The sequence below is a fragment of the Geotrypetes seraphini genome, chromosome 12 (genome assembly GCF_902459505.1).
Source record: "Geotrypetes seraphini chromosome 12, aGeoSer1.1, whole genome shotgun sequence".
In the NCBI taxonomy this organism is placed as follows: domain Eukaryota; kingdom Metazoa; phylum Chordata; class Amphibia; order Gymnophiona; family Dermophiidae; genus Geotrypetes; species Geotrypetes seraphini.
The window spans coordinates 66180224-66193386 of record NC_047095.1 but is presented as its reverse complement, the minus strand read 5'-3'; the positions used below and the strand labels follow the sequence as shown (position 1 = coordinate 66193386).

Here is a 13163-nt window from a genome sequence, read left to right as displayed (position 1 = left end):
CTCTCACGGGCGGGACCCCCGAAGGGCCGATACCAGAACACGCTCACCGAACACCGCGTCCCGACGCGCCTGAACATCTACCCGATAATGCCGAACAAATGAATGCAAGGAGGACCAAACCGCAGCCTTACAAATATCCACCGGAGGCACGAGCGACGACTCAGCCCAAGAAGCCGCCTGACCCCTAGTGGAATGAGCCTTGAGAAACTCCGGAACCGGCTTCTTACTCAGAAGATAAGCGGAAGCAATCATCTCCTTGATCCAACGCGCAATAGTAGCCTTAGAAGCGCCAGCCCCCCGACGAGGACCCGCCAGAAGCACAAAGAGATGATCGGAGCTCCGAAAATCCCGGGTCCGCTGCACATAAGCATGGAGGACCCGACCGACATCCAACTTGCGCAGCTGTCGTTGCTCAGAAGAACCCTCCCGACTACCCAAGACCGGGAGGACCACCGATTGATTGACATGAAAAGGAGAAACTACCTTCGGCAGAAAGGAAGGAACAGGCCTCAAAACAACCCGCTCCTTCGAAAACTCCAGGAAGGGAGCCCTACAAGAGAAAGCCTGTAGCTCAGACACCCGTCTAGCGGAAGTAATGGCCACCAAAAAGACCGACTTCAGCGTAAGGTCCTTCAACGAACAGCCATCCAACGGCTCGAAAGGAGGGCGCACTAGAACAGAGAGAACCAGATTGAGATCCCAAGAGGGAATCGAGGGCCTTATGGGAGGCCTGATCAACTTGGCCGCCCTAAGAAAGCGAATCACATCAGGAATGGCAGACAAACGCTGACCTGTCACCAGCCCCCGAAAAGCCGACAGGGCCGCCAGATGAACCCGAAGAGAAGACCAGGCCAGGCCCCTATCCAGGCCATCCTGCAAAAACTCTAGAATGTTAGGCAGAGAAGCGCGAAAGGAGACCACTCCCCGCGCTCGGCACCATTCCTCAAAAAGACGCCAAACCCGTACATAAGCCCGAGAGGTAGAAAGCCTCCGGGACCCCAAAAGTGTAGAGATCACCTTGTCGGAATATCCCTTCTTACTCAGGCGGCCCCTTTCAAGAGCCAAGCCGTAAGACAAAAGGGAGACGGGTCGAACATGGGAATGGGACCCTGCGTCAGAAGATCGCACCCGAGAGGCAGAGGAAGAGGATCCGCCACCAGATGCCTCACCAGATCCGCATACCACGGACGACGAGGCCAATCCGGAGCCACCAAGACCACCAGCCCCGGATGGCGAACAATGCGAAGCAGTACTCTGCCCACTAATGGCCAAGGAGGGAACACATACAACAGCCCCTCCGTTGGCCACGGTTGGACCAGAGCATCCAGACCCTCGGCCAGACCGTCCCTGCGACGACTGAAGAAGCGGGGTACTTTGGCGTTGCCACTTGTAGCCATCAGATCCATCAGGGGCTGCCCCCAAGCACGCACTAGCAACTGAAACGCCTCGGCGCCGAGACACCACTCTCCCGGATCCAAGAAGTGACGACTGAGGAAGTCCGCCTGAACGTTTTCTACCCCGGCAATGTGAGAGGCCGAGAGGTCCAGAAGATGCGACTCCGCCCAAACCATGAGCCGAGCCGCCTCCTGCGCCACCAGAGTGCTCTTGGTGCCCCCCTGACGATTGACATAAGCCACCGCCGTGGCATTGTCCGACAGGACTCTGACCGACTTGCCCAACAAAAGGGAGTGGAAAGCCAACAGCGCCAGCCGGACCGCCCTGGTCTCCAACACGTTGATCGACCAGGAGGCCTCCTCCGTGGACCAGGTTCCCTGAGCCGAGTGACCCAGGCACTGGGCCCCCCAACCCAGGAGACTCGCATCCGTAAGGAGCACCGTCCACTGCGGAAGATCCAGACCCACCCCCTGAACTAGGTGAGGGGTCCGGAGCCACCAACGCAGACTGCAGCGCGCCAAGCCTCGCAGGGGAACCGGAACATCCATCCCGTGCCTCTGGGGAGACCACCTCCGGAGCAGAGCATACTGGAGAGGACGCATGTGGGCCCGCGCCCACCTCACCACGTCCAGGGATGCCGCCATCGACCCCAGGACCCGGAGGAAATCTCGCGCCCGAGGACACCGGGACGCCAAAAGCAGGCGAATCTGAGACTGCAATTTGCTCACCCGGGCCTCTGGGAGGAAGACCTTCCCCAAGGAGGTGTCGAACAGCACCCCGAGGTACTCCAGACGCTGAGCCGGAACCAACCGACTCTTGGAAAGGTTGACCACCCAGCCCAGCGACCGGAGAAACTCCACCACCCGAGCCGTAACCCGGGAGCTCTCCTGCAACGACTTGGCCCGAATTAACCAGTCGTCCAGGTAGGGGTGTACCAGGATGCCCTCCGACCGCAAGGCTGCCGCGACGACCACCATCACCTTGGTGAACGTCCGGGGAGCCGTGGCCAGCCCAAAGGGAAGCGCACAGAACTGATAGTGCCGACCCAAGATCGCAAAGCGCAGGAAACGCTGATGAGAGGCCCGAATGGGAACATGCAAGTAGGCCTCCGTCAGATCGAGAGAAGTGAGAAACTCCCCCGGCTGAACCGCCAGAATGACCGACCGCAGAGTTTCCATACGGAAAGAGGGAATCTTGAGAGCCCTGTTGACCCCTTTCAAATCGAGGATGGGCCGAAAGGTCCCCTCCTTCTTGGGCACCACAAAGTAAATGGAGTACCTGCCCGTGCCCCACTCCGGGGGGGGCACTGGAACTACTGCCCTGAGATCTAGCAAGCGCTGAAGGGTCTGGCGAAACGCCAGCGTCTTCCCAGGAGTCTGACATGGAGAAGCGAGGAAAAAATCCGGCAGAGAGCGGGCGAACTCCAGGGCATAACCGTCCCGCACCACCTCCAGGACCCACTGATCGGACGTGATCTCGGCCCATTTGGGAAAAAAGTCGCGCAGCCGGGCCCCCACCGGAACCAAGGGGGGCGCCGGCAAGGCGTCATTGTGCAGGACGGGAAGCGGGGGAACCGGCGGAGGGATTCCCTGCCCCCCGACGGGCCCCCCGAAAGGGCTGCATGCGCTGGAAGAACCGACCCCGGGAAAACCCCGGAGACTGGAAAGAAGCAGCTCCACGCCCAGGGCGATACTTGCGAAATTCCCGCAAACGCCCCCGGGCCGCACCACCCCGAGACGCCGGGCGGGCACGGTCCTCCGGCAAACGGGGAACTTTCGAGTCCGACAGAGTCTGAATCAACTTATCCAAGTCCTCTCCAAATAAAAACGACCCCCGAAAGGGAAATTTAGTAAGCTTAGCTTTGGACGCAGCATCCGCCGCCCAAGCGCGCAGCCACAACACACGCCTTGCGGCCACGCCAAAAGCCATGGACTTAGCCGAGATCCGCACCAAGTCATACAGAGCATCCGAGAGGAATGAGGCAGCCATCTCAATCTTCGCTACCTCCTGATCCACCAGAGACCAGTCGTCAGACTCTCGATCCAAGACCCGCTCCGCCCACCGAAACACGGCGCGAGCGACCAGTCCCCCACAAATAGCCGCCTGGACCCCAAAGGCAGAGACTTGAAAATTTTGCTTAAGGATGGTCTCCAATTTGCGCTCCTCAGAGTCCCGCAAGGCAGAACCGCCCTCAACAGGCACGGTATGCCGCTTGGAAATAGCCGAGACCACCGCATCCACGACTGGCGAAGCTAACGTAGCCCGATCCCCTTCAGGAATGGGATACAGGCGAGCCATGCTGCGCGCCAGCCGAAACGGCGTCTCCGGCGTTTTCCACTGCTCAAGAATAATATCCCGAATATCCTGATGCATAGGAAAAGAGCGGGAAACGGAACGGATCCCTCGTAACAGAGGGTCCCCCACACGCGGAGTCTCCGGCGGCGCGTCCTCAAAACGCAAAGCCGAAGAAACCTGTTGAATAAGGTCAGGCAGCTCATCTCTCTGAAAAAGGCGCACCACGGACGCCTCGTCACTGGAGAACGGGAAACCCGACAACCCGCCGCCAGCTTCCGTCCCCTCCAGAGGGTCCTGGAATTCCTCAGAAGGGTCCAGGTCCTCCTCCAGACCGACACGTTCCTCCGACCACAAATCCTCGTCCCACGACACCCGCGGACGCTTGGACAAGAGAGGCGGCGGAGGGGACGTCACGTCAGACGAGAGAGGCAAAGCCGCAGGGAGCGCGGAGGAAATCCCACCCCCCGAGACCCCCTGGGCGCAACCGGGACCCCCAGCCGCCTGAAAATAGGCTTTGCATAATGAAAAGAAAAAATCAGGGGAAAAACCCCCCGAGGGTCCCAAGGGACTCCCTGCCACAGCAGGGGACCCAGCAGAAACCTGCCCCTGCTTAGCCAAAACAGGGGGAAGGTCACCTGAGGTGGAAGACAAAATGGAGGGGCCAGACAGAGAAGATGGCGTCTTTCCCGCCAAAACTGCTCCCTCCATAGCCTGCAGCGGCTGAGAGACCTGAATAGTCTCAGCCGCTAAAACAGGCAAGCCGGCATCAGCTGTCAAAATATCAGCTGAGAGGGAATCCTCTAAAACCCGACCGTCGGCGGCTCGGGGAATCCCTCCGTGGGCGGACGGAGAAGACCGGGCTTCTCCACCGTTCCCTGCCGACTCGCGAGGCACCATCGGCGGGGAGCTCTGGGCGCCTGCAGCCGCTGCCGACGGAGCTCCTCCACCGCACCGGCCTGAACACCGCTTGCACAGGCCGGCCGCGAGTGCCTCGCGTCTGGAGCACAATGAGCACTTTTTCCCTTTAGAAGTGCTCATTGCTCCATACGCGACCTAGCTGTAAAAAAGTGCCGGTTAGTTGAAAAAATACAGTAAAATACAGTTTTCTTAAAGGGATACAACCCTCCAGACCAGCACTACCTCAGGATTTTTTTTTTTTTTTTTTTTTTTACAGAACAGACTCCACAGGCTCTCGAAGCAATATGCCTTGCTTGATTTAGGGGGCAAGGCTTACTGCTGAGGCTCCTCTAAAAAAATATGGGGAGGTGGAGGAAGTGGGGGGAGGGACCCCGCTCGTGACCCGCCGGGTTTGACACCCCCGAGGTCGGACGAACCCCCAAACAGAGTCCGTCCAAGCTCCGTCCGGCTAAAAACAGGGACAATAAACCTCTAAACAAATTCCAACAGCCCTACCAAGGGAGATGGGTACAGATCACTCAACACCTGCTGGAGACTGAAAGAAGACTGAGGGAAATAGAGAGGAGGGGCTAGGATATACTGTCCCAAAGTTTTGTTTTCAGTCTCCACCTGCTGGTCATGATTAGATATATACCCAATCGTAAAGTTAACCTCTACTGGTCTGGAGAGTGCTAAAGAAATCATGTTACTCTGGCTTATGTTTCAACAATTTTTTTATGACTTTTTCAATTAAAAAAAAAAAGCCAAAGGTAGCACAATCTTGACATTTGTCAATTATGTCACCCCCGCTCTCCCTTCCCTTTGTACTAAACATCTGAAGCAACCCTGGCATCCGAAGACTTATGTTCTTATGACACCCCTAGACTATCATTACAAAAAAGTATGAATACTCTACATATGTATTATTGCTTCATTATCAATATGTAAAATGTACCAAAGCACAGTATAAGTTATTTAACGGAAGACTAATGCCCCATGGGTAGAAACTTTTCCAGATCGGGATCCTACACCTTCATGTATTGAATTTTCCTCTTGGGAAGTTCTCTTGTATCCCTTGCCTACGAGCTAGTCAATAGATGAAATTGATTTCGCCAATGCTAATATGCAGGTGGTCCAACTCTGCAGTTTGTATTTTCATGCACCTAGGCACATTTTGAAAAATATGGTTCCATTATCTATTCCCATACGAGATCCAAGCTTATCCAATAACAATTGTTCCACTGAACCTATCAGCCTAGTGCCTGAAATACTGGCCATATAGGTCACTATTTTGCTTCAGAATTATTGTATTTTCTGACAGCTCCAAAAGGTGTGGCTGAATGTATTATCCTCCTATTCAAACTTAAAACAAATCAGAATCTGTATTTCCCCATTAATATGTACGTAATATGCTCCAACACTCCTTCAACTAGGCACTATATGTTAAAGCAGGTCTACTTCCGATATTTATTAACATATCTCCATGTCCCCAAGTTTGTATTTAATTCATCAGTCCATTTTTTACATCTTTAGTGGATTCCAATTTATTTAAAGCCTTGTACAATCCAGATACAGTAATCTCCTGTTCAGAAATGTTAATTCCCTAACTTTTGTTCCTATATGTTTTTGTAATTGCTCCTTGTGGAGGAGGCAAGAAAATGTTTCACTTGACAATAGGTGACATTGGTTTCCATGCGCTGTTGAAGCTCCTTCCCCAGTTAGTATGTTCCAATAGTCTCTCCTACACCCCTATCCCCCCCCCCCAATGATATAACTTTCTATATCGGAAGGATGGGGAGGCAGCCAGCAGCATGCCAAGAACTATGGCCCTGTTGATTTCATTTTGTTTCCAGATGGGGGTGGGAATAGCAGCAAAGTCAGGGAGTGAAGGGAAGGGAATCTCTGACTCTAGAAGGCAATGGCCTGGGAGGAGCCAGTGAACTGAATGACCAGTAGGGGGAGGAGTGGGGAGAGATGGAAATACTATGAGGGAAAGAAAGAGAAAGAGGGGGGAGGGAAGGGGGGTCCTGCAGAAAGGTATCGGGGAAGGGGCCCCTCCTGCCAGAGTTACAGTAAATTAATCACTTGTTTAAGTTTAGAACAAATGTAGAGCTGAGACAAGAGGCCTTGGACATGTGAATTGCTTTAAATAAAAAAAGGGGGGGAACATAAAAATGTAAAAGGTATCAGATGTGCATTTTCCAAACCTGAGCAGGAAACAGAAAGACTTCCCTACCTGCCCTCTGTCCTGTCCGTACCTGCCTGCCAGCCAGCCACTAGGCCTGCCTGCCCTGTCCCTGCCTGCCACTAGACCACAAGAGGGGGGGGGACAGGGTGCAGAACCTGTCAGGGAGAATTTGGTTCAGAATGTTTTTTTTTTCTTGTTTTCCTCCTCTAAATCTAGGGTGCATCTTATGGTCAGGTGCATCTTATGGCGCGAAAAATACAGTATCCTGCTCAAGGAAGGGAGCTTTGGCCTCCCAAAATTAATACATATTTTATTGGATTAGTCAAAAAGTGCATCACTTATTTTCTATTTAGTTTTATTTTTATGAATTATTTTTTCATTCTAGGACTCCTTTTGCCAAGATGCACTAATGGGAGATGCTGGCCTGGGGAGTTAGGGCTGAGGCAGCTAAGTGTTCAAAGTACCCATATATTTCCAGAAACCTGCAAATACTATTCTGTGTGTTGTAGTATAATATCCGTAACAGAAGTACTAGTGGGATAAGAGTTGTGTTTAATTGCCCCCACAGGATTTTATATTGGTCCACAACATTCCTAGCCCTATCTCACTTCGGCCTACCCAAAAATCTGAGTCGCTGACTTATCTATGGCCCAGCCACATGCATAACATTTCCAGCCCCCTTTTACTAAGCCACAGTAGACGTTTCTACCATGGCTTGAAACACTAAATGATCAGATGTGCATAGAATTCCTATTTGTGCGAGTATCGGAGCAGCCTTGGAACATCTGGCACTCCAGGCCACTGTAGAAACCTACCACAGCTCAGTAAAAGGGGAGGGAGAGGTTGTGTTTCATTCCTACTTTTTGAATATTTCTTCTTTTTTTCACATTGCAGACTGTGTAAATCAGTAATTTCTTTTTACACCACAGGAAAAACATACAAGGATGTGAAGACTTGCAAAGCACTAGATGTTATATTCAGCTGAAGTCTGCCTTTGTCCCATCCTAGGTTTGTTTTTGGTTTTATGTTGGGCTTTTTGTTTTGGGGTTTTTTTTGGGTGGGTTGGGCAGTTGGTTTTTTAAATGTGATCAAAAAGATAGATGTGGATTTTCATATTTAACATATGCAAAACCATTAAGCCAATTATAAGACTGCCCCTAAATTTGGAAAAGGTCAATCCTTAATACAATTATCCTAGAAGAGACCTATTCTCTGTAAACATCTTTATCTCCTATTGTTTTGCAAGGCTTGCTAGAAATTTATCATCCAAGGAGTTTAAGGTCAGAAACGAGTATGAAACTAATCACTCATTCTAGGATTGACCACACCATGTCTGTAGGGGGTATAAAACTCTGGAATGCTCTGCCAGGATCTTTGCGCTTATGTGCAGCTAGATTAGGTTTTAAGAAATTGTTGAAGATACAACCATTTCCGAATGTCTTTATGATGATGCAATACATTTGAAGAGTTAAGAGGTGTTGGATGATAACAAGGGAGGTGTTTGATTGTTGATGTCTTTGTAATGACAAATAGTTAGGCTCTTTGATGAATATGTAAGAACCTAAGAATAGCCTTTTTGGGTCAGACTAATGGTCTATCAAGCCCAGTAGCCCGTTCTCACGGTGGCCAATCCAGGTCACTAGCACCTGGCCATAACCCAAGGAGTAGCAATATTCCATGCTACCGATCCAGGGCAACCAGTGGCTTCCCCCATGTCTTTCCATATGAACTTTTCCTCCAGGAACTTGTCCAAACCTCTCTTAAAACCAGCCAAGCTATCCATTCTTATGTATTGTCTTATGTATGTTTTTATGTAAACCACGTAGGTTTTATCAAATTTTTTAAAATAAAAAACGGCTCTAACACTATATGGACTTAAACATCCCTGAGTGGGACCGGTTATTCTAAGACTGATAGCATGAAAAGCAGATATGAATTAAAGGCCAACAAAATGTTTACCATTTGGCAAATCTCCCAGAAAATGAGCACAGTGATTACACCAGACAGAGCAGAAGAACTCCCATCAACAGGGTCAGATCTTACATTGTGTTAGATGAGACCTCATTTGCCATGACCTCATCTATTGCCATCACTCTGAAGTAGAGAATGAATGTCCCTTTCATCTAGCCTTAATGTAGTTTGGAACAGTTAAGCAATTATGGCAGTCCCTGCACAAAATACCTTTTGTATGAAGAAAATCCAAGGCAGAAGCTATGTCTTTAACCACTTTGCTGGCCTCTCTTTCGTTGAAGTGCTTTCTCCTTTGGATATGGGCCAGGATGGAACCTACGGCAACAGAGAAAGAGAGCTCTTGCTAGCAACTAGTAACATGCAGCTTTTCAGCGTTGGCGAGTGCAAGTAGCTGGATCAGGGCTGCCCAACCTCAGTCCAAGGGCTGTAGTCCAGTCTTCAGGATTTCCCCAAGATTTATTGTTTATCGAGAGCTTGTATACTGGTACGTCAATTCAAAGCAGTTTACATGAGCTTACAATATGAGCTAAAGGGTTTCTGTGGTGGTTATCTGAACATTGTGCTTCAATTTGGGGCATCATGTTATTACATATTATATTTACTATACATGCACTACACTTATTTTATATACAATGGGTATGTAGCTCGGAGCATCCAACCTCCAGGCCCTCACTAGGTCAGGTTTTCAGGGTTTCCCCAATAAACATAGTGCATACAACTATATCTCATGCATATTCAATGGGGAAATCCCGAGAACCCAGCCTGGCACAAACATTACTAACCACCAGGAAAGTAGCAAATATGAGAAAAGCAAGTGTTAACGGTCATAGCTAGGCTTACTGTATGGCTCCAGAAAAACGAGGATGGATTAAGACATCCGGGTTTTACTTTCATTGCTTTCAACGGAAGTAAAACCCAGGTCTCTCAATCTGCCCTCTTTCTGGAGCCAAAGGGTTAACCCTAGTCATAGAAAAACTACAGAATGAATATGTAACTAGCAAGACTTGGCATTTTCTCTAGCTCAAAGTTGTATAAAAACTAGAGTGAGCCCACCGATACATGTATGCACAAGCTAAGTGTAGGATGTGCTGCAAAGTGCATAAGGCTGCCAGGAGCTTTTAAGACCATATTACCAGAAGAAACCAATCCACAACAGGAACTTGATTTTACAGAGCTCCAAATAGGCTTCCTACACACTGAAAGGCCCAATTAAGGACACAGAGAAAAAGACATGCCATTTATGAGAAACCTAGTTGCTATAACAAATTAGCTTTTAAGTAGTAATTTGGAAGCCAAGGGGAAGCACCATGTTTTCACAGAAACCCACGTTAACTTACCTGTAGAAGGAATTCAGTAGATAAACTATACTGCTAATCTTGAACAATTCAAAGAAGTTTACAATAGTAAAATATAAAGAATGGACAAAAGAACAGCCTTACTGGGTCAAACCAATGGTCCATCAAGCCCTGTAGCCTGTTCTCACGGTGGCCAATCCAGGTCACTAGTACCTGGCCAAAACCCAAAGAGTAGCAACATTCCATTCAGAATCCTAAAGAGGAACAAAAGATTCCAGAACCCCAAAGAGTAGCAACATTCCATGCTACCGATCCAGGGCAAGCAGGGGTTTCCCCCATGTCTCTCTCAATAACACACTATGGACTTTTCCTCCAGGAAAAGGCCTACTCATTTTCTTCACAAAGCTCTGTCAGAGGAGTAGCCTAATGTTAGAGCAGGAGTTTCAATTGTCAAACTCAAAATCACATAAGGGGCCGAAATCTAAAAACACAGGCTAAATCATGGGCCAGATTTTTTTATTAGAATACTTGCCCCCTCCTTTGCTGACACGCAGTTTGGGCCCCAGCACCGGTGGCAGCTCCGATACTCATAGGACTTCTGCGAGCGTCGGATCAATCACCGGTGCCAAAACCCACGCTGCACGCAAGCAAAGGAGGGGGTTAGTCTTAGTAGAAATATAGGGATACAACCTTTCCAACCCCACGCCAGCTACAAAATAAATAAGATTTTTCCTCTCTTTTAGGTCCTAGTTCATGCTTTCTGTCTAATGCCAGCTCTGGCGAGATACATATTTCAAATCTGACATATTGTAATCACAAAATAAAAAATTAAATTAAATTATTTTTTCTACCTTTTGTTGTCTGGTCATTTTGCTTTTGGTCCCAGTTTCTCTTTCTGATTTTGTTTATCTTCTAATTCTCTTTCCAGTGTCTGATGTCCATTTTTTTTTCTCCTCTTCTCTCTTGTTCCAGTCCCCGTCTCCAACATATTGATTTTTCCCTTTCAACTTTTCTGCCTTTGTCTCACCCTTCTCCTTTTTAAAATTTTCAGCTACCTATCAATTTTCTATCTTCTCTTATTCTGTAGCTCTCCCATTTCCCAGCCTCCTATTTCCTTCTATCTCTCCTCCTCTCTCCTCTTGGTCCAACATTTTGTTCTGTCTCTTTCCTGTTCTTCCCTCCCCCCCTGATGCTGAACAATGAGATGGAAGGAAGAGAGAGAAGAAAAAAAAAAAAAAAAAGATGCTGCATCTCTTTCTCCCTTCCACCCCCAGGCCTAACATTTCTCCATCCCCTTCCATCTACAGATTCAACTTATCTCCCTTTCTTTTCTCAAATGCCCCCCATCCCATCTCGCTCCCTGTCTGCCTACCTCCCTTCCCCCAGGTCCACCATTTCTTCCTTTCTCTTCCCAACGGTTCTCCCTTCAAGTATCTTTTTCCCTCTTTCCACACTACCCCAGGTCCAACCTCTCTCCCTTCATCTCACTCTTCACAGCCCGCTGTGCCTTTCCCTCCGGCGCCGGTCCGATATCGTTGATGGGCTGAGGAATCTGCCAGTTCGACGATTCAGGAGTGCGGTGCGTGGCTCCTCCTCCTGCTTTTTTGCCTGCCTCCAATGACACGCAACTTCCTGTTTCCACCTTGTGGACCGTGGCAGACGGAGGGCAGGAGGGGGAGCCACGAACAGCACTGTCGAGGCCGGTGGACTTTTTGGCGTGGCGGTGTTGGACCGGCGCGAAGGGGAGGACACACTGGGTTCAGAAGGGGAAGATCGAGAGCATTGTCGCAAGTCACATAAAAATGCCAGGCGGGCCTTGTGTTTGACATGTTTGTGAGAGCAGTGGGCTGGGAACCAGAGGTCCCAGGTTCAAATCCCTCAGTGGCTCCCTGTGATCCAGTGTTACCATGGGACAAACAGGATCAGTGCTGCAACCTAAATCCATGGAGCTTGCTACTGAAAGTCACATTTATGGTAGTCTCAAACCATCCATGCCCTGCTGATTAAAGGCAGCAAAAATATGAGAGAGATTAGAGATGGGCAAGTCATTTGAAATGACTTTTCCCATGTTTCATTTCATTTTTAATCTGAAACAGTCCAAACTGTTTTGTCATTAAGTGTGCACTACTGACAGTGCTCCAATAGGAAAAAGATAACATGACATAAGGGGGAAAAAATGAAAGTCTCTGCCCTGCACACTATCAAATTGTGAACATGGCATCAGGTATGACTTGCTCCTTTTGCTTTTCCTGGTCTTCAGGTTCTCGGATCCATTTTCCCCCCCAAACAGTAAAATGATAGATCTTTTGAACAGGAACTGCTTTTCAAAGTTCTAATACTATCAGAAAATCAACTTAAGCACAGTGGAGAACTCTTACCGTATTGCCTCCCCATCCATTTCCGAATACAGTTCAAACTCCACTTACTCCTCAATAGCTCTCCTCCCTTATCTCTCATTATGCTCCGTTCAGAAGGCAAGTCCCCTCTTATCTGTACCCTTCTCCTCCACTGCCAACTCCAGACTCGGTACCTCCTTTCTTGCCACACCTTATGCCTGGAATAGGCTGCCTGAATCAACATATCATGCACCATCCCTAGCAGTAGTCCAATACAAGCTAAAAGCCCACTTTGTTTTCAACTCTTAGCTCCCACTGTCAGATACCTTTACCCACTGTATCATTCCTTCTACCAGAGCCTCCCCAACCCTAAGCTGTCCTGTCTGTCCAAATTAGACTGTAAGCTCTTCTGAGCAGTGACCGTCTATTGCATATTAAAATGGATAAATCTGCATATGCCTTTCAGCACTATAGCAGCAGTAGCACTGCAAGTGTCTAGGCTTTCTGAAATCCTGCACCATTGCAAAAGCTAGGGCAGGGGTAGGGAACTCCGGTTCTTGAGAGCTGTATTCCAGTTGGTTTTCAGGATTTCCCCAATGAATATGCGTATTCCAGTTGCGTTTTCAGGATTTCCCCAATGAATATGCATTGAAAGCAGTGCATGCAAATAGATCTCATGCATATTCATTGGGGAAATCTTGAAAACCCAACTGGAATATGGCTCTCGAGGACCAGAGTTCCCTACCCCTGAGCTAGGGGAATTCAGCAGTTCTGAGAAGATCAAGG

General features: G+C 49.0%; 1 protein-coding gene across 2 annotated transcripts in view; it reads right to left on the bottom strand.

Moving 5' to 3' along the window:
• MKNK1 (MAPK interacting serine/threonine kinase 1) overlaps positions 1–13163 on the bottom strand; it is a 94156-nt gene that overhangs the window by 44538 nt on the left and 36455 nt on the right. For both annotated transcript variants that reach the window (XM_033916701.1, XM_033916702.1), the window contains exon 7: positions 8957–9061. In XM_033916701.1, the coding sequence (XP_033772592.1) occupies positions 8957–9061 (105 nt within the window). The remainder of the gene's footprint in view (positions 1–8956; positions 9062–13163) is intronic.